A 21,614-nucleotide genomic window follows, 5' to 3' on the forward strand; every position below is an offset into this window, starting at 1 on the left:
GCCCCTATATTTTAATGTATTTTATTTTTGTAGAGATAGAGTCTTGCTGTGTTGTCCAGGCTGATCTCAAACTCCTGGACTCAAACAATCCTCCCATCTCAGCCTCCCAAAGTGCTAGAATTACAAGCATGAGCCCCTGGTGCCTAGCCACCAATTTTATTTTACTAATCCCATACCTACATCCCACTCTGCACCGAAGTATTTTAAAGCAAAATATTGTATCCTTTCACTCAAACATCACTATTTATTGCCAATAGATAGGCTTGTTTTTCGGGGGACGGAGTTTTCTCTTGTTGCCCAGGCTAGGGTGCAGCAATGTGATCTCAGCTTACTGGAACCTCCATCTCCCTGGTTCAAGTGATTCTCCTACCTCAGCCTCCCAAGTAGCTGGGACTACAGGTGCCTACCACCACACCCAGCTAATTTTTTTTTTTTTTTTTTTAGTAGAGATGGGGTTTTGCCATGTTGTCCAGGCTGGCCTTGAACTCCTGACCTCAGGTGATCTGCCTGCCTTGGCCTCAAAAAGTGCTGGGATTACAAGTGTGAGCCACTGTGCCTGGCCAATAGGTTTTTTTTTTCTTTAACATAACAAAAATTCCATTGCCATATCTTATAAGATTATTAATTTCATTATATTGTAATATATAGTCCATATTCACGTTTCTCTCATTGTCTCCAAAATAAATATATTTTTAAATTTATTTTTTATTTTTCTTTTCCTTTTTTTTTTTTTGTTTTTTCAAGACGGAGTCTCACTTTGTTGCCCAAGCTGGAGTGCAGTGGCACTATCTCGGCTCACTGCAACCTCTGCCTCCAGGGTTCAAGCGATTCTCCTGCCTCAGCCTCTGGAGTAGCTGGGATTTCAGGCGCCCACCACCATGCCTGGCTAATTTTGTATTTATAGTAGAGACGGGGTTTCACCATGTTGGCCAGGCTGGTTTCGAACTCCTGATCTCAGGTGATCCACCCACCTTGGCCTCCCAAAGTGCTGGCATTACAGGCACGAGCTACCGTGCCTGACTTTGTTTTCTATTTTTAACAGTAGAGACACTATATTGGCCAGGCTGGTATTGAATTCCTGGCCTTGAGCCTCCCTTCTGGCCAGCCAAAGTGCTAAGATAGGCCTGAGCCACCATGCCTGACCCAAAATATCTTTTCACAGTTGATTTATTTGAATCTATATGCAAAGCACACACTATGCATTTGGTTTAATGTCTCTTAAATCTTTTAATTTCTAACAGTTCTGCCTCCCCATTAAAAAAAAATAACCACTATTTATTTGTGAAATAATCCATTTATCCTGTTGACTTTTTCACATTCTTGATTTAGCTGACAGCTCCCTTACATAAATTATATTTTTACCTATACTAATAATATTCATAGAATGGATGCATTTTGTTATAAAGAATGATAAAGCTAGGCACAGTAGCTCACGCCTATAATCTCAGCACTTTGAGAGGCCGAGGTGGGAGGATCACTTGAGTCCCAGAGCTGGAGACCAGCCTGGGCAGCATAGTCAGACCCTCATCTCTACAGAAAGTTAAAAAACTAGCAGGTGTGGTGGTGCATGCCTGTGGTCCTAGCTACTCAGGAGGCTGAGGTGGGAGGATTGCTTGAGCCCAGTAGGTGGAGTCTGCAGTGAGCTATGATTGCACCACTGCACTACGGCTTCAGTGACAGAGTGAGACCCCACCTCAAAAAAAAAAAGAATGGTAGATAAAGTATTAAGAAAGTGGTCGCTTTCTTCCTGACCTCACTTCTACTGCTGAGAAGCCTTCAGATCTATGTTTATACTTTTCCACAGGCACCAATCAAGCCATATTTTGTGAATTTATTTGCCTCATAAATAAGCACATCCTTCCCAACCTTTTTGTTTTTACCACCATCTGTCCTTCCCTTATTCATTTCAGCCAATATTTATTGAGTGCCTACTGTGTGCTAGATCCTGGGTTATAGCAGTGACCAAGATAACAGTCCCCACCTTTGGGGGAAGCTGATGTTTTAAGGGGGAAGGAAGATGGACACAAAACAACATCAATATGTAAAGTAAATAGCATGTCAGAGGCTGATAAGAGCCAGGGAGCAAAATAAGGCAGGAACAGCAGTGGGGTCTTCTGCGTTGTTAGGCATAAGCTTGTGCTCATTAAAAACGAAGCACAGGCCAGGTGCGGTGGCTCACGCCTGTAATCCCAGCGCTTTGGGAGGCCAAGGCAGGCAGATCACCTGAGGCTGGGAGTTCGAGACCAGCCTGACCAATGTAGAGAAACCCTATCTCTACTAAAAATAGAAAAATTAGCCGGGCGTGGTGGCATGTGCCTGTAGTCCCAGCTACCTGAGAGGCTGAGGCGGGAGAATCGCTTGAACTGGGAAGCAGAGGTTGCAATGAGCCAAGATCACACCACTGCACTCCAGCCTGGGCGACAGAGTGAGACTCTGTCTCAAAACAAACAAACAAACAATTGTTCCTGCTCTGGTGTTCTGCCTGGCTTGTAGTGTCATCATGTATTAAACAGTCCCCTGCTGTGTGCTTTGTCACCTGCCCTACACCCCTGCTGTCTTTTGTGCACATGAGCAAGTGTGTCTCTGGGCTTCACACCTAGAAGGGGAACCTCTGGGTTGGAGACCCTGACGGCAGTCAGCTAATCCTTGAAACAGTCTCCAGAGGAGGGTGCTGTGATAAACCCTGTGTTTTAGCGCAGGGAACTGAGGCTCCCAGAGGGACAGGAGTTCTGTGGAGGTGACATATAGCTGGGCAGTGGTGGAGTCCCAAGCCCATCCCTGGTCTTCTCCTAGATTGGGGCCCAGCTCCCTACGTCCTAGTTCAGTGACCTTGGAGAGTCACCTCTTCTTAAAGCCTCAGTTTCTTGATCTGTCTAGTGGGGGACATTAATGGGTTGTTTTGGAGAAGAAACGAAATAATCACAGTGAGCACTTGGCATAGTGCCTGACACAGAGCGGGAGCTTCCACACATGGTGGCGATCCTTGGTCTTCCTGTGTGGATTTGGGGAGATTGCAGGCCCAGCGGGTGCTCTTCAAACCTGGCCTTTCCCTCCCTGCAGTCCTCCTCCCTAATCCTTCTCATTTCCCCACCTCACTCTCCTGTCTCCAACCAGTAAATCTCATCTCTTTCTCATCCCTTCTTGCTCTGGCCTTGCTTCAGTTTTCTTTCTTTCTTTCTTTTTTTTTTTGAGACACGATATCCCTTTGTCACCCAGGCTGGAGTGCAGTGGTCTGATCTCGGCTCACTGCAACCTCCACCTCCTGGGCTAAAGCCCTCCTCCCACCTCAGCCTCCTAATTAGCTGGGATCCTAGGCATACGCCACCACACCTGGCTAATTTTTGTATTATTATTTTTTTGAGATGGAGTTTCGCTCTTGTTGCCCAGGCTGGAGTGCAATGGTGCCATCTTGACTCACGGCAACTTCCACCTCCCGGGTTCAAGCGATTCTCCTGCCTCAGCCTCCCGAGTAGCTGGGATTACAGGCATGCGCCACCACGCCCGGCTAATTTTGTATTTTTAGCAGAGACGGGGTTTCTCCATGTTGGTCAGGCTGGTCTCGAACTCCTGTCCTTGGGTGATCCGCCCACTTTGGCTTCCCAAAGTGCTAGGATTACAGGCGTGAGCCACTGAGCCCGGCCTAAGTTTTGTATTTTTTGTAGAGACGGGGTTTCACCATTTTGCCCCAGGCTGGTCTCAAACTCCTGGGTTTAAGGGATCCTCCCCTCTTGGCCTCCCAAAGTGCTGGGATTACAGGTGTGAGCCTCCGCACCCATCCTGCTTCAGTTTTCTAACTCCTTGACACTCAAAGTGTGGCTGGTGGAACAGCAGCATCAGGGCCCACCTGGGAGCTTGTCAGACATGCAGAACCTCTCCCCTTACTCCAGACCCCACCCTGAAATGACTGAATCAGAGTCTGCATTTTTTTTTTTTTTAAGACACGGAGTCTTGCTCTGTCACCCAGGCTGGAGTGCAGTGGTGCGATCTCGGCTCACTGCAAGCTCCACCTCCTGGGTTCATGCCATTCTCCTGCCTCAGCCTCCTGAGTAGCTGGGACTACAGGCGCCTGCCACCACACCTGGCTAATTTTTTGTCTTTTTAGTAGAGACAGGGTTTCACTATGTTAGCCAGGATGATCTCGATCTCCTGACCTCATGATCCGCCTGCCTTGGCCTCCCAAAGTGCTGGCATTACAGGTGTGAGCCACCGCACCCAGCCCAGAGTCTGCATTTTAACATTTTAACAAAAATCCCCAGCAGATCTGCTTGCATGAAGAAATCTGAGATGTACTGAACCTCCGTTTGACCTCTGGAATCCTACCACTGTTTGCAGGGATTATTTGGGAAGAATAGGTTGGATCAGACCAGCTCATAGTCAGGCTCTCATAAATAATGGACACTTGTCTTGCCTTAAATCCTCCTCCTCAACCTGTATGACCATCTGAGGTGACCACTCTACCTGGTGAGTTCTGGCTTTGTCAGCTCTGGCTGTGTGACTTGTCTCGAGCGACTTAACCTCTCTGAGTCTTGGTTTCCACATCTGTGAAATGGAGATAAATGTACTTACCCCTCTAGGAGAGTTTGAGGGGGCAGAGATTATACCTAGAAAGTACTTAGCAGAGGATTATATTCATCAATTTCAATCACAACAATAACAACAACAATAATAATGTAAACAAGCACTCTCTGTTTTATTTTTGAGACAGGGTCTCACTCAGTCACCCAGGCTGGAGTGCAGTGGTGCAATCATAGCTCAGTGCAATTTCCATCTCCTGGGCTCAAGCGATCCTCCTGGACTCAGTTTCTTTAGTAGCTGGAACTACAGGTGTGCGCCACCAGGCCCAGCTAATTTTCTGGATTTTTAGTAGAGATGGGGTCTCTCTATATTGCCCAGGCTGGTCTCCAACTCATAGCCTCAAGTGATCCTTCCACTTTAGCTTCCCAAAGTGCTGGGATTACAGGCATGAGCCACTGCACATAGCTTCTCTTTTCTCTCTCTCTCTCTCTCTAAATAGAGAAGGGGTCTTCTGTGTTGCCCACCCTGGTTTCAAACTCCTGGGATCAAGGGATCCTCCCACCTCAGTCTCCTGAGTAGCTGGAATTACAGGCTCAAGCCACCACACAGGCTCCAATCTTCATTTCTTTTTTTCAAAAAAATTTTTTTTTTTCAGAGACAGGATCTCACTGTGTTGCCCACGCTGCCCTTGAATTCTTAGGCCTAAGTGATCCTCCTGCCTCAGCTTCCCAAAGTCCTGAGATTACAGGCATGAACCACCATGCCCAGCCCGATCTTCATTTTGCTAGGCCTCTGATGTTTCAGGGTGAGCTCTAGCGTCAGAAAGACCTGGGTTCGTGTCCCAGTTCTGCTGCCTAGAAGCTCTGTGTGACCTCGGGTGCATTATGTCATCTCTCTGTACCTCATTTTGCTCATTTGTAAAATGGGGCTCACAGTTGCCATGAAGTGCCAAGGAGCTATTGTCCATAAAGCCCTGGGCAGAGCATCATAGTCAATCCATGTAGCCATTGCATTCGTCAGATGGTCTTTGTTAATATTACCCTTTAAAGACTGTAGTGGGCCTTACACTCAAGCTGCTATGACTTGCTCCCCTGGAGGGGCTCCAGGCTGTAGAATCCCCCAGCCCTTACATCAGCTGCCTCTTCTCTTTGCTCCCCAGGCCCCGCCCACCCCACCCCACCCTCCAGGCCCACGAATCTTGGATCTCCGGCAGCATCTGGAGGGATGGGGCCACAACCCAGAAAACTGCCCACATGTGCAGGTGTCTGGGGGCTGCTGCCGCGGACCCCTGGTGAAGATGGGTGGCCGCATCAAGACCTGGAGGAAGCGATGGTTCTGCTTTGACCGCCAAGCCCGCCGCTTGGCCTACTATGCGGGTAAGCCCAGCCTGGCCACCATGGGCCCCGGGATGCTGGAATTCCACTCCGGAGGCCTTTCCCCTACAGGCACCAGAAGTCCTGGCCACCACTTTCCATGTTCCCCAGGATCCGGAAGTTTGGTTCCTTAGCTCCTACCTTCCCTACAACCCAGGAGTCCAGGCTCTCAGCTCCCTCTTTCCTCCAGATCCTGGAGTCCAGATCCCCAGCCCCTCTTTAAGTCACCCGGAATTCAAACTCCCAGCCCTCCTTAGGGATGTAGATAACAGATAGATAACAGCTTAATACAATTCAAGCTTCCCAGGGCCCATGTTCCTAAGACACCCATGAGTCTGAACCTACACTGTCAGCTGCCCCCAGTCCTCCAACAGCCAGGAGTCTCAGGCCTTGTCCTTCTTCTATAGGAGAATCAATTATTCCAAACCTCTCCTTGGACACTTTTTTTTTTGAGACGGAGTCTTGCTCTGTCACCCAGGCTGAAGTGCAGTGGCGTGATCTCAGCTCACTATAAACTCCGCCTCCCAGGTTTAAGTGAGTCTCCTGCCTCAGCCTCCTGAATGGCTGGGACTATCGGCTCTTGCCACCACACCCGGCTAATTTTTTGTATTTTTAGTAGAGATGGGGTTTCACTGTGTTAACCTGGATGGTCTTGATTTCCTGACCTTGTGATCTGCCTGCCTCGTCCTCCCAAAGTGCTGGGATTACAGGCGTGAGCCACTGTTCCCAGCCTCCTTAGACACTTGTATTGCCTTAAATCCTTCTCCCCTAACCTGTATGACCATCTGACTCTACCTAGTGAGTCCTGGCCTTGTCACCTCTGGCTGTGTGACTTGTGCTGGGTGACTTAACATCTCTTGAGTCTTGGTTTCCACATCTGTGAAGTGGAGATAAATGTACTTACCCCTCCAGGAGAGTTTGAGGGGGTTAGAGATTATACCTAGAAAGTACTAGAGTACTCCCTGAGTTCCTTCCCTTCTCAGAGTCCAAGGCACTCAGAGCCTAGGATTCCAGCTCCACAGACCCCACTCCCCAATAGTGTCCAGTTTCTGCACCCAGTCTCCCATCCAGCATTAACATTCACTCACCTCTCAACCTTTAGAGACCTTCAGACTCTTGTCACCATGTTTTGTACCCCAAATCCAGTCTCAGGACTTAGGGCCAATGACCCTCACCTCGACACACACAGATACACCTTTCTCATTGGCTTTTTCTCTTACCTCCCCTACCAGACAAGGAAGAGACCAAGCTCAAAGGTGTCATCTACTTCCAGGCCATTGAGGAAGTGTATTACGACCACTTACGCTGTGCCTTCAAGGTGAAGCCCCTCAATGTCATCCTACCATCCCAGTTGGAGTCCGAGTTGGAGTCAGGCCTTATCTCATCCCTGGCTCATCCTGGGGAAAACCACTCGCAGCTTCTCCTGTCAGGGTACTTACAGGAGTACCTGTTTGTCACAGAAGACAAACAGGTCACCTGACTGCAGGGACTAAAAATTAAGAGCCCACACTCTGGCTTTCAGCTACTATTAATTTTCTTTTCTTTTCTTTTCTTTTTTAAGACAAGAGTCTCATTCTGTCGCCCAGGCTGGAGTGCAGTGGCGCTATCTCTGCTCACTGCAACCTCTGCCTCCCTGGTTCAAGCTATTCTCCTGCCTCAGCCTCCCGAGTAGCTGGGATTACAGGTGTGCCACTGTGTCTGGCTAATTTTTGTATTTTTAGTAGAGACGGCGTTTCACTATGTTGGCCAGGCTGGTCTCAAACTCCTGACCTCATGATCTGCCCGCCTTGGCCTCTCAAAGTGCTGGGATTACAAGCGTGAGCCATCACACCATCACATGTGGCTCTCTCTCTCTCTTTTTTTTTTTTTAAGACAGAGTCTGGCTCTGCCACCCAGGCTGGAGTGCAGTGGCGCTATATTGGCTCACTGTAACCTCCGCCTCCTGGGTTCAAGTAATTCTCCTGCTTTAGCCTCCCGAGTAGTTGGGATTACAGGCGTGCCACCACACATGGCTAACTTTTGTATTTTTAGTTGAGATGGGGTTTCACTGTGTTAGCCAGGCTGGTCTCGAACTCCTGACCTCAAGATCTGCCCACCTTGGCCTCCCAGAGTGCTGGGATTACAGGCGTGAGCCACCGCGCCTGGCCTGTCACTGTTAATTTTCTTGGAACAAAAGTTTTAGAGCCAAAATATGGCAAACTCTGATGTCAAACTGGGAATGAATGAAGAGTTCAGAGCAAGGGTGGGGCAGCCTGGGAGCATCTAAAGGAGATGATCTGCCAGGCGTGGTGGCTCACGCCTGTAATCCCAACATTTTGGGAGACCGAGATGGGAGGATTGTATGAGGCCAGGAGTTCGAGCATGGTCAACATAGTAATATTCCATCTCTCTTTTTTGTTTGAATTTTTAAATGAAAAACAAATAAAGGAACTGGTTGTTACTTGGCTCCTGCCAACAGTTGCCAAGTGGGAGTGGGCCCCAGAGAACTCAGGAATTGGAACTTGTATAAAAGCACAGTGCCAAAAATTTAAATGTTGGCAACTGATACAATATTTAGAAAGCTCTGTGGAGAATAACCAAACTGTGGCTTTTTAGCAGTTAGGTTGGAATCTCAGCTATGTGACATCAGGAAAGTGAATTCCTTTCTTTAGCCTTAGTTTTCTTTGTTTCTTTTCTTCTTTTTTTTTTTTTTTTTTTTTGAGACAGGGTCTTGCTCTGTCGCCCAGGCTGGAGTGCAGTGGCACAATCATAGCTCACTGTAGCCTCTATCTCTCAGGCTCAAGCAATCCTCCTACCTCAGCCTCCTGAGTAGCTAGGACTATATATGCGTGCCACTACACCCAGCTAATTTGTTTTGTTTTGTTTTGTTTTTCTGGTATTTTTTGTAGAGATGGGGTCTCCCTATGTTGCCCAGGCTGGTTTCGAACTCCTGAGTTCAAGCAGTCCATCCATTTCAACCTCCCAAAGTGCTGGGATTGCAGGCATGAGCCACCCAGCCTGGCCAGCCTTAGTTTTCTCATGTGTAGAATGGGCACGCATCAACGCATTCCATCAGGGTTATTGAGAAGACTAAAAACAGATTATGGACATAAGGGATTTACTCAATTTGGGATTGGCACGTGGGTACTCAATAACGGATTCTAGGCACTAACTTTCCCAAGGTACAAGGGGACCTAGATTTTGGGGAGGTGGAATTTGAATGCCTATATATCTAATATTGGAGAAGTTAGGCTGAGAGAAGGCGCCATAAGTCCTACTTTTAAATTTCTCGGCCTGGCGCGGTGGCTCATGCCTGCAAGCCCAGCACTTTGGGAGGCCGACACGAGTGAATCACGAGGTCAAGAGATCGAGACCAGCCTGACCAACACGGTGAAACGCCGTCTGTACTAAAAATACAAAAATTAGCCGGGCATGGTGGCACAGGCCTGTAATCCCAGCTACTCTGGAGGCTGAGGCAGGAGAATTGCTTGAACCCGAGAGGTGGATGTTGCAGTGAGCCAAGATCGCGCCACGGCCCTCCAGCCTGGCGACAGAGCGAGACTCCGTCTCAAAAAAAAAAAAAAAAAAGAAAAAACATTTGTCTTGCTCATAATTTATCAATAGCGCTCTACAAATGTTAATTTTAAGCACTTTCCTGTGTTAATTCATTTAATCCTAATAACCCAGTGAGGTAGGTGGCATCATTTGGGAAGACAGGGAAACTGACATTCAGATACTTAAGTACCTTGTCCAGTGTCACACAGACTGTAAGTAGCAAGGCTGGGTTCGCACCCAGACTGTGGCCAGTGTCTTTTGTCCTCATTACCCTCATTTTCTGCTTATTCCAGAGCCCCAGTCCCCGCCTGACCTTCTGCGTGAAAACCTACGAACGCCTTTTCTACATGGTGGCTCCGAGTGCCGAAGCCATGCGCATTTGGATGGACGTCATTGTGACAGCAGCTGACGAAAACCACGCCCCCTGAGTGGCACCGCCCACTTGGGGGGAAGTCCTTTCGAGGCTCCGCAGGCGCGAGGGCGTTCCTAGGCCCCGCCCACTGCCGGCAAGCTTGGGAGCACGCCTTTGGAACTCTCCCGGGAATTCTGCAGGCCCCCACAGCTCGGCTGGCCTGAGCTGCTGCGTTCTGGGTTGCTGGTGCCTTGCCCCCGACGGGATCGCCAGCCCCTGAGGCCCTGCCCGGGGCAGGAGGAAGATTGCAGGGGCAGGAAGAAACTATTTATTGGTGCTCCTGTGATACCGAATTAAATACGGAGGAAAAACAGGAATTGCTGCTGTGGTTTCCAGCCTAGGCGTCCGGGGCACCTTGGCCCTTAGGCAGGACATCTGAGTTATCGGTACCTCTGGGAGCCACGCGTCCCACAGCCGGCTCTCTTTAGGAGTGGAGGCCTTCAACTCTAAGGTCATGGCTGGGAGAAGAGGGTGAGAGGCTTGCGTCCTTAGTGTTTGGCAGTTTTGCTTTTTTAGTTTGTAGGCCCTTCTGTTTCCACCCTTTCTGGCCTGACCAGCTGCTGGAAATTTCTAGGAACTCCTAGGCTTCCCCCCGTTAGGCCTTTGCCTACGTTGTTCCCTCTGCCTTTTTCTTCGCTTTTTTTCCTTTTTTTATTTTATCTATTTTTATAGAGATGGGGTCTCACTGTGTTGCCCAGGCTGGTCTCCAACTCCTGGACTCAAGCGATCCACCCACCTTAGCCTCCCAAGGTACTGAGATTACAGATGTGAGCCACTATGCCTGGCCCTCCTCCTTCCCTTAATCAGATGCACCTCATTCTTCCAGCCTTAGTTCAGTTGTCACCTCCTTCAGGAAGCCCTCACTGACTTTCCTGGCTGGGTCAGGCACCCCCTTTTGAACTCTATCATCCCTCCCTGAGGACCCTGGGTCATCATGGGCGATGGATCTGTGTCCTTTATGCACTGAGAGCTCCATGAGGCAGAGCCAGCATTGTCCTGGTCACTGCTGTTCCCAGCCCCATAGAGCATGTCTCATTCCATGAAAGTGGAAGAAAAACAAAAAACAAAACTCTCTTCCCTTTCACCTCTGGGCCTTTGTACATTCTGTTCCTTTTGCTTAGGCACCTCTCCCCATTCCACGAAAGCCCTACTCATCATTTCACTTTTAGTTCCTGTGTTAAGTCTTTTTCTCCAGGAAGCCTTCCCTGATTGTCCTGGCAGGTCAGATGCTTCCTCCGGGCTTTGCTTTTTTTTGAGACAGAATCTCCGTCTGTCGCCCAGGCTGGAGTGCAGTGGTGCAATCTCGGCTCACTGCAACCTCCACTCTCAGGTTCAAACGATTCTCCTGCCGCAGGCTCCTGAGTAGCTAGGATTACAGGCACCCGCCACCACACCACGCCTGGCTATTTTCTTTTTTCTTTTTGTATTTTTAATAGAGATGGGGTTTCACCATGTTGGCCAGGCTAGCCTCCAACTCCTGGGCTCAAGCGATCTGCCTGTCTCAGCCTCCCAAAGTGCTGGGATTACAGACATGAGCCACTGCTCCTGGCCCTGGGGTTTTCATTATAACCCTGACCGCTCCACCTGTGCCTCCCCATTCGCAACCCTGATCATTCTATCCTGTGCTTCTCTCATCGTGGCCTTGACTACCCAGGATCATCACTGCTGTTGAGTCTGTCTCCTGCTCTGGACTGGGAGTGAGCACTGTCTTGGTCACCACTGAGCCCTTGGTACAGCAGAGGGCCTGGTGCGTACTGGGTATGGAGGGATCATCTGGTGATTGAATAAACTGATGGGAAGGTGATGCTAAGGGCTGGGGACCGTCATGAACAAGGCAGGCAGAGCTCTTTGGCTGACTTCATCCTTCAGGTCTCATCTATGGCGCCCCTTCAAGTAGCTCTCCCTGACCCCTAGGCCGGGTCAGGTGCCTGTTCTGGGCCTCTACAGTCCTCCAGGGTCCCCCACCTGAGCACTCTAGGCTGTCACTCTGGAGACAGCTCTTTCCTGCCTCAAAAAGTTCCCTTGACCCAGATACAGTGCTCTGAGTCATGGGAGTGCAGACACCCAAATTCCTAGGTCCTCTGGAACTCTAAGTGTCCCTTGGTCTCTACCTTCAGGTGTGTGACATCTGGATTCTTGGATCAGTTCATCCCCCAGCCCCTCTGCAAACCAGGTCCCTTACTGAATCCTGCTTCATGGACATCTGACCAATGTAGACGACAGCTCCCCATGTTCAGAAGAGCCCTGCTCTTGGGTTTAATGCTCTGTGGTCACCGTGTAGAAGTTCGTAAATTTATCTTTGAATTTCTGTTTTGTAAGCTAAGACTAATGAGACAATGAAAGCATGATGAGGCAGCCTCACCTCTCTGGGACAAGTTTCCACTCTTGTCCCCACCCCATTTTTTTTTTTCTTGAGATGGAGTCTTACTCTGTCACCCAGGCTGGAGGGCAGTGGTGCGATCTTGGCTCACTGCAACCTCTGCCTCCCAGGTTCAAGCGATTCTCCTGCCTCAGCCTCCTGAGTAGCTAGGATTTTAGGCACTGGCCACCACACTCGGCTAATTTTTGTATTTTTAGTAGAGACAGGGTTTCACCATGTTGGCCAGACTGGTCTTGAACTCCTGACCTCAAGTGATCCGCCCGCCTCGGCCTCCCAAAGTGCTGGGACTGGGATTACAGGCGTGAGCCACTGCGCCTGGCCTGTCCCTTTCTTAACTCTGCCCCGTGATCACTGGCACCCTCCACCCCTGTTGCAGGCATGCCACAAGACCAGGGTTGGCTACTCGTGCCTCATGGTATCTTGGGGTGGAACATGGCAGTGGGCATCTGGTGGGACGGGGAACCCAGCCAGGTTGCCCACGTTGTGGGGCAGGGTCCCTAGCCACCATTGAAGGTCTGTGTTGGTTCTGCGAGTATCTCTGTGCCCAAGGGAACATAACATTAAACACCATGAGGGGTCAAGAGAAAGGCTGAGGGCCGGGTGCAGTGGCTTATGCCTGTAATCCTAGCACTTTGGGAGGCTGAGACAGGAAGATCACTTGAGCCCAGGAGTTTGAGACCAGCCTGGGCAACATAGCAAGACCCTGTTTCTAAAAAAAAAAAAATTAAAAATTAGCTGGACATGGTGGCACATGCCTGTAGTGGCAGCTACTTGGGAGGCTGAGGTGGGAGGATTGCTTGAGTCTGGGAGATAGAGGCTGCAGTGAACTGTGATTGTGCCACTGCACGCCAGCCTGAGTGGCAGAGTGAGACTGTCTCCAAAAAAAAAAAAAAAAAAAAAAAAGAGATTGAGGCAGAAGAAATGAAAAAAAAAACAGTGTTTCTATTTCAGTACCTTTAATAAACACTCTTTCCTGGTTTTTTTTTTTGTGAGACGGAGTTTTGCTCTTGTTGCCCAGACTGGAGTGTAATGGTGCGATCTCAGCTCACTGCAACCTCCGCCTCCCAGGTTCAAGCGATTCTCCTGTCTCAGCTTCCAGAGTAGCTGGGATTACAGGCGTGCGCCACCACACCTGGCTAACTTTTTGTGTTTTTAGTAGAGACGGGGTTTCACCATGTTGGTCAGGCTGGTCTTGAACTCCTGATCTCAGGTGATCCTCCTGCCTCGGCCTCCCAAAGTGCTGGGATTACAGGTGAGCCACCCTGCCCAGCCTCTTTCCTGCCTTTTGAACCAGGTCTCTACATTTCATTTCTCACTGAGGCCAGAAAATTACACAGTCAGCCCTGTCCCCGACTCCACTCTTTCCCTAACTTGTCCCAGACGGTGTGTCCCAGAGGGAGTGGGCCTGAGTCAGGCTGGGAACCTCACTGGGCTCAGAGCCTGCTCTGCCACAGGGAGACGAGAAACACAGAGTGAATATGGTCCTGGCCTTGTCTGAGGCCTGGGAGTGATCTGTATTGCGGGTGGCTGCCTCCGCACTGACCCCTGAGCCAGATTCTAGATTCTTTGCCATAAAATCTGCAAAGGATCTCGAAGAGCCAGCCACCTACCATGCAGCGGGCTTAAGTGGTGCCCTGCATTCAAACCTCCTTCTGTTCCCTGGTCATGGGCCAGGTGGGGGTCAGCGCCCAGAATCCGGGCAGGCCTGAGCAAGAGGTACCTCTCCACCCTGGGTCCCACTCCCTCCCCGAGATGCTAGTTCTTCCGGTCTGGCCAGTTGGGGTTCCTCCCTGAAACTCTCCCACACAGCTGGGACCTGCAGGGCCTCCTGCTTCAGAGCAGCACACAATAATAATGCTTGTCTCACCCTGCATGTCCCTCACTGGGTCCCTGCTTTATCCCTCAGGAGGTAGGGGTTTTCAGCTGAAGTTCAGAGAGGGAGATGGAGTTGCTTGAGGTTACACAGCAAGAGGGTGACAGAGATAGGATTAAAATGTGTCTGTCCACTTCCAGACTCGATATTTTGCCCACTACCTTACTCTACCATGAAAGACAGTCCTTCTTTTATTATAAAAAAGACACCTTGGGCCGGGCATGATGGCTCACGCCTGTAATCCCAGCACTTTGAGAGGCTGAGGCAGGCGGATCACCTGAGGTCGGGAGTTTGAGACTAGCCTGACCAACATGGCGAAACCCCATCTCTACTAAAAATACAAAAAATTAGCCAAGTGTGGTGGTGGATACCTGTAATCCCAGCTACTTGGGAGGCTGAGGTAGGAGAATCGCTTGAACCCGGGAGGCAGAGGTTGTGGTGAGCTGAGATCGCGCCATTTACACTCCAGCCTGGGCAACGAGAATGAAACTCTGTCTCAAAAAAGAAAAGAAAAGAAAAGAAAGACACCTTGGAGGCTCAGAGAGGTGCAAGCATATATGCAGCATCACACAGCAAAGCAAGAATTGGGGCTAAGATTCCAAGGCTGGGATGTGGTGGGGGCGGGCAGGGGCCGGTGCTGAATGAATGACTTCACAAGGAGTCATTCACTTTCTCTCTCTGAGCTTCAGCATGATGCCAAGTGACCTCACCCAGGTGACTGAAGTGCTCGTCATTGTTGGGAGCGGGGGGTGCCTCACAGGGTCTGGGGAACAGATAATATCTTTATAAATACGACCGCTGCTTGTCTCGTCATCAGACAGTGAGCCAGCCCCATGCAGCCGGGTCTGACATCTGACTCTGCCGCTTCCCTTGCTGTGTGAACTTGAACAGATACCTTCCTCTCTCTGGGTCTCATAGTCTTCCTCTGTGAAATAGATCCTCCCCTCTACCCCCTCATTAGGAATTCAAGGTGAGATTGCTTGTATAAGAGCCCACCACCCTCTGTGGCACACGGTTGGAACTCAAGAAGTGGGGACTATTAATAATAATAGCAATACTAACAATCTATTTAAATTATTACAGGGTCTCTCTCTGTCACCCAGGCTGGAGTGCAGTGATGTGATCACAACTTACTGCAGCCTTGACCTCCCAGGCTCAATGTGATCCTCCCACCTCAGCCTCCCGAGTAGTTGGATCTACAGGTGCACACCACCACACCTGGCTAATTTTTGTATTTTTTGTAGAGATGGGGCTTCACCATGTTGCCCAGGCTGGTCTCAAAACTCCTGGACTCAAGTGATCTGCCCGCCTCAGCCCCCACAAAGTGCTGGGATTACAGGCACCAGTCACTATGCTTGGCCCTTAACCCATTATTAGTAATAAAAACTAATGCTTTCATAGCTCCTAGAATTGGACCCTATTTTAACCATTTCACATATATTTAACATTGACGCCCTAGCAGCCCTATGAGGTGGGTACTACTAAGACCCTCATTTTATGGATGAGGATGAGGACACTGAGGCACACAGGGGCCAAGTAATTATCAAAGTTTCACAGCTGATATCCAGTGGACCCATGTACCTAATTGTAGGTATTATTAGTTAAGCCAGACTGCCTGAGTTCAAATGCCATCTCCCCCACTTCCTAGCTTTGTGACCCTGAGCAAGTTGTTAAGCCCCCCATGCCTGCCTCGATTTCCCCATTTGTAAATTGACTATCATAGAAATCTCTCATGGGATTGTGTGTAAGGGGTGTGGAAAGTTGCCTGGCACCGAGGAAGCACTGCATACATGTGCTTTTGTCATAGTCTTTGTTTAGACAGGAGGCCTTTGAACATCAAAGAATTGGAGCCACTTGATCAAGTCACACAGCAGATTAGGGGCAGAGTTGGTATTCAAATGCATGCCTCTGTGGCTGTAAAACTAAGGGTCATTGCAAAACACAATCTCAGGCCTAAAGCCACGCTCTGACTTTGGCAAGTGGCACTGGGGGCCTTCAGAGACAGCCCTGGGTTCAAATCCCGGTTCTGCCACTTCCAAGCCTCTCCCAGCCTCAGTTTCCCCATCTGTGAAATGAGACTTAGTTCTCTCTTTGCAGAGCTGTCGTGACACTCAGAGAGGATTCACAGAAAGTGCTAAGCACAGAGTAGGTGGTTAATAAATGATAATAACCATACTTACAGGTGAGGATTAAATGAGATAATACATGCCCTCTGTTCAAAATAGTTTCTGAGAAACAAACACTCGATACTCACTGTTGTTATTATGACTTTTGTTACCGTTGCTATTAATGTCATGATGTGGTTTATGGCAAGAACTGCCTGGAATCAGCTTGGAAACCTCCCACTTCCTCTTCCCTCACATTGGATCCATCAGTAATCCCTACTTGTTCTTCTTCCTAAAATATTTTAGATCTTCCACTCTTTACCTTTCCTTTAGGACACCCTTGGCCAAGTACATCCGCCCTGGCCTGTGTCAATGTTCTCCACCAGGGACACATCTGTGGTTGAACAAGTTGGGTTTATTGCTTCTTGCAGAGGGAGAAAGCACACCATGAGGTAACTGTGAGGTGTCTAAGTAAATGGGTGTTAGAAAGGATTTTTTTTTTTTTTTTTTGAGTCAGAGTCTTGCTCTGTCGCCTAGGTTGGAGTGCAGTGGTGCGATCTCAGATCACTGCAACCTCTGCCTCCTTGGTTCAGCAATTCTCCTGCCTCAGCCTTCCAAGTAGCTGGGATTACAGGTGTGTGCCACCACACCCAGCAAATTTTTTGTATTTTTAGAAGAGACAGGGTTTCACCATGTTGGCTAGTCTGGTCTCGAACTCTTGAGCTCAGGTGATCTACCTCTTTGGCCTCCCAAAGTGCTAGGATTACAGGGGTGAGCACCTGGCCAGAAAGGATTGATTTTAAGATTTGGACTTGTGTGTGGTGGTCTTGGGAATGGTGCAAGGAAGTGGGGCCTCATTCTAGTTTAGATACTGTTAAACGGAGAAGGAGTAATGCTGTGATTGGGCATTTGCATAAATCTCATTTATGAGGCAGGAGAAACAAAGTGAGGTTAAAGTTGTAACTTTAATATAAGCAGTCATTTATATTAGCCAGGATATGGGGATGCTTAGTCATTCTTTGGTTTGCACAATGATCTTGTTTGTTTCTGTGTTCAGACATGGTTATGAATTGGTCTTGATTTTTTTTTCTTTCTTTGTTTTTTGTTTTTTTTTTTTTGAGACAGGGTCTCATTCTAGTTGCCCAGGCTGGAGTGCAGTGGCGTAATCTCAGCTCACTGCAGCCTCAACCTCCCAGGCTCAGGTGATTCTCCCAGCTCAGCCTCTCAAGTAGCTGGGATTATAGGCGCACGCCCCCACGCCCAGCTAATTTTTTGTATTTTTAGTAGAGATGAGGTTTCCCTGTGTTGCCCAGGCTATTGATTTTTTTCTGATCCTTTACTGTTGCAGTGTGGCCTTGTCCAGGTTGGTGCTCTGTGATCCTGCCTCACCCTCCCGAGTAGCTGGGACAGCAGGTACATGCCACTGCACCTGGCTAATTTTTTTTTTTTTCTTTATAGAGATGGGGTTTCGCCATGTTGCCCAGGCTGGTCTTAAACTCCTCATCTCAAGTGATCCACCTGCCTCGGCCCCCCCAGGTGCTGTGATTACAGGCATGAGCCACTGCACCCGGTCTCCATTTACTTCTTGATGGCTAGCTGCACTATTTCTCAGGTTGATCATATTAAGAAGCAAATCTATCATGTCCTCCAGCTCATTTAGACCCTCTTAAAGATTCTCTACTATTCTCATAATCAATCCACATCTCTTGTCAGGGCCTCTAATGCCCTGAGAGTCTTGGCCTCTGCCTGACTCTTTCATCTCAGTTCCTGCCCTTCTCCTATGTCCTTCTGAGCTCAGGAGCACTGCTCTCCTTTCCGTGTTTGAATGGTCCATCCTACCTCTCACCTCCAGGTGTTCCCACGTGCTGGTCCCTCTGCTTGTAAAGGACTGTGCCCCTCTCTTGACCTGCTCTAGCTGGCTAAATCCTGCATGCCCTTCAGGTTGCATCTCAGATAATCTCAAGGAAGCCCTCACCGACCAGGCCCCACTCCTAGACTCCACATCTCCTTGTATCACTACACTTTTTCCTTCAGTGTCTTAGTCTCTGTGGTAAACAACAATTTGTACGATTATTTGATTAGTATCTGTCTCCCCCATCAGACGGTGAGCTCTGCCAGGACAGGCGCTGGTTCTGTCTTCATCTCCAGCATTACCCAGGCCAAAGCCGAGCACACTGTAGATGCTCATTTAACAGTTACCAAACACTGAATGTCAATAGCCCCAGCCTCTCTTTAAGCCCCACTACTCCCCCACTCCAAACACACACAGACTTTCTCCCGCGAGCTGTCAGGGAACCTCAGCTCCCACCCTTTCCCTCCTTGGCAACTTCACAGGGCAGGGACCGCTCTCCCTGTGGATGACTCGCCTAGGGGCGGAGCCCCGCCCCACAGCCGACGCTGAGTTGGCCCGGTTGGGCAACGCTGGGGTTGCCTGGGGCGAGGTTACTCATCCTGGGCTCAGGTAAGAGGGCCCGGGCTGGGAGGCGGCACACCCGGGGGGACGCCAAGGGAGCAGGACGGAGCCATGGTCCCCGCCAGGAAAGCAGGTGCCCAGGCCGTGATCTGGAACGCAGGCTGGCTGCTGCTGCTGCTGCTTTGCGGAGGTGGGTCTGCTGCCTGGAGAGGTGGAAGGGGTAGAATGGGGGCTCCTGGGGAGGAGGCTCCTCTGGCCCCCTACAGAGGAGGCTGTGGGAAGGATCCCCACATAAGCAGAGGGCACTGTAGGCAAAGTTCCCCATCCTGAGCAGAGGGGGCAGTGGGAAGCATCCTCCACCATGGGCAGTAGGAAGGGTTCCCCACCACGGACAGGGGGATCTGTGGGCAAAATTTCCCATCCTGAAGGTGTGGAAAGAAGTACCCTGCTCCTAGGCCGGGCGCGGTGGCTCATGCACGTAATCCCAGCACTTTGGGAGGCCGAGGCGGGCGGATCATGAGGTCAAGCGATCGAGACCAGCCTGGTCAACATGTTGAAACCCCGTCTGTACTAAAAATACAAAAATTAGCTGGGCGTGGTGGCACGCGCCTGTAGTCGCAGCTACTCGGGAGGCTGAGGAGGAGAATCGCTTGAATCCGGGAGCGGAGGTTGCAGTGAGCCGAGATTGCGCCACTGCACTCCAGCCTGGTAACATAGCGAGACTCCGTCTCAAACAAACAAACAAAAAAGTCCCCTGTCCTGGGCAGAGAAGCTGTGGGCAGAGTTCTCTCATTTGAGCAGAAGGGGGCTGTGGGAAGGGATCCCTCACTAAGCACAGTCTAGCACAGTCTACTGTGGGAGAAGTTCTGTCATTCTGAGCAGAAAACTATGAGGAGGTATCCCTCCTACCCCGGGATGAGGGGCTCCATGGCGGGGATCGCCTACAGCGGGCATACAGGGCTGTGGCAAGGACACGCCCACGGTTGGCATAGTGGGTATGAAGGAAAAGGGTCCAGTGATTCCTGTGCTTCCAGATTTGTGGAAAGCTTTTCCCTACTCCTGCCGTAGAAAAGTGTGTGCAATAGGACTGTCTCATCCCGGGACAGAGAGCCATGGGAAGGACTATTTCTCTCTTGGGGGTGGACGCTTTAGCAAGGAGGGCTCAGGTCTGCTCGGCTCCGCTCCCCCAGGAGCGCAGACCCTGGAGTGCTACAGCTGCGTGCAGAAAGCAGATGACGGATGCTCCCCACACAAGATGAAGACGGTGAAGTGCGCGCCGGGCGTGGACGTCTGCACCGAGGCCGTCGGGGCGGTGGAGACCAGTGAGTGGGGACCCCCGGGCCACGCACACCAAGGGAGGGTCATCCCGCCCAGCCCAACCCAGCCTCCTTATAGTCGTTTATGGATTGGCCACGCCCGTTTAACGCGGCCCCACCCCTCCCTTTCAGCCTATCCGGGACCCTACGACACAGCTTCGCCCCTCCTCCCAGGCCAGGGCTTCTCTATTAACGATTACAAGGGCGAGGAGCAGAGAGTTGAGAACTGGGTGGGGCGGACTGGGAGAGCTCAGGTTTGGAACGAGGTCACGTCCTATGCACCTTTTCTGCGCCACCACTGAGACCTCCCCATCCCTGTCAACCGGGATGTCTCCTCCGACTCACCTCTTTGAGGTTTCGCCCCCGTTCCATGACCCCGCTCCTCCCTCCTTCGGTCGTTCTTTCCGCTCTGAGTGGCTCTTTGGGGGCGCCAATCTGCCAATTACGGCCTGTCAGTCCTGTGGTGTTGGCCTATTTGAGGCCCCGCCCCTCCTAGGCCGTACCCAACTCTGGGCTACGCCCCATCTGAGACCACGCCCACATCTAATCCCGCCCCCGTCTCTTTGCCCAGTCCACGGACAATTCTCGATGGCAGTGCGAGGTTGCGGTTCGGGACTCCCCGGCAAGAATGACCGCGGCCTGGATCTTCACGGGCTTCTGGCGTTCATCCAGCTGCAGCAATGCGCTCAGGACCGCTGCAACGCCAAGCTCAACCTCACCTCGCGGGCGCTCGACCCGGCAGGTCCGTGGGGGCGGGGCCGTAGCTGTGGGGGCGGAGCTACATTCGGGCCCGCCAAGATGGAGGCGGAGCCGGGGCGGAGCGGGGAGTACTCGGCCTGTGCTGGGTGTGGGGGTCATACTCTAGGGCGGGGCCAAGAGGCAGCAGGCGGGACTGTCTGACTGTAGGCACCAGGAGGTTGCGCGCTGCGGGGGTCACGCCTTAGGGGCGGGGCTAGGAGGCGCGCTGCGGTTTCTGAACCCTTTCGACGCCTTTTCTTCCTCTGGGCCCCCCTCTCAGGTAATGAGAGTGCATACCCGCCCAACGGCGTGGAGTGCTACAGCTGTGTGGGCCTGAGCCGCGAGGCGTGCCAGGGTACATCGCCGCCGGTTGTGAGTTGCTACAACGCCAGCGATCATGTCTACAATGGCTGCTTCGACGGCAACGTCACCTTGACGGCAGGTGAGGGAGCCCTGGAGCACGGGACCTACAGGAGTTGTGGTAGCACTTCTGAAGCACCCTGGGCGGTAGGGAGCCCTTTACCCAAAGCGTTTCCTTCACCTGCGATGCATTCTGGGAACCGTGGGGCCTAAGTGCTTGTATCGTAGGGCATCATGGAAAATGCAGTCCCTTCCCCCAACATATTAACAGTGTGGGGACAGTGATGCTTTGTCCCAGAGTGTTTTGGAGAGACATACATTTCCATAGAGGGCTGCCAGGTACTTAAGAGGTATTTAAGGCCGGGCGCGGTGGCTCAAGCCTGTAATCCCAGCACTTTGGGAGGCCGAGGCGGGCGGATCACGAAGTCAGAAGATCGAGACCATCCTGGCTAACATGGTGAAACCCCGTCTCTACTAAAAAATACAAAAAACTAGCCGGGCGAGGTGGCGGGCGCCTGTAGTCCCAGCTACTCGGGAGGCTGAGGCAGGAGAATGGCGTGAACCCGGGAGGCGGAGCTTGCAGTGAGCTGAGATC

At 50.8% G+C, this 21,614-nt stretch overlaps 2 protein-coding genes across 4 annotated transcripts in view; both read left to right on the forward strand.

The window, feature by feature from the left end:
- Nucleotides 1-10,151, forward strand: part of PHLDB3 (pleckstrin homology like domain family B member 3) — a 31,885-nt gene extending 21,734 nt beyond the window's left edge. Inside the window, 3 exon segments of the mRNA XM_017885913.1 lie at nt 5,675-5,891; nt 7,121-7,206; nt 9,716-10,151. Of these exon segments, the coding sequence (XP_017741402.1) occupies nt 5,675-5,891; nt 7,121-7,206; nt 9,716-9,850 (438 nt within the window). The 3' untranslated portion in view covers nt 9,851-10,151.
- Nucleotides 10,152-17,701: 7,550 nt separating this feature from the next.
- The window catches only part of LYPD3 (LY6/PLAUR domain containing 3), a 6,464-nt gene continuing 2,551 nt past the window's right edge, over nt 17,702-21,614 (forward strand). For 2 of the 3 annotated variants that reach the window (XM_017885914.1, XM_017885916.1), the window contains exons 1-3: nt 19,366-19,927; nt 20,493-20,663; nt 20,940-21,101. In XM_017885914.1, coding sequence (XP_017741403.1) covers nt 19,603-19,927; nt 20,493-20,663; nt 20,940-21,101 — 658 coding nt within the window. In that variant the 5' untranslated portion in view covers nt 19,366-19,602. Of the gene's footprint in view, nt 18,796-19,365; nt 19,928-20,492; nt 20,664-20,939; nt 21,102-21,614 lie in introns of those variants that run through there. The other variant, XM_017885917.1, reaches the window with a different exon arrangement.

Source organism: Rhinopithecus bieti, unplaced genomic scaffold (genome assembly GCF_001698545.2).
Source record: "Rhinopithecus bieti isolate Rb0 unplaced genomic scaffold, ASM169854v2 scaffold_15643, whole genome shotgun sequence".
NCBI lineage: Eukaryota > Metazoa > Chordata > Mammalia > Primates > Cercopithecidae > Rhinopithecus > Rhinopithecus bieti.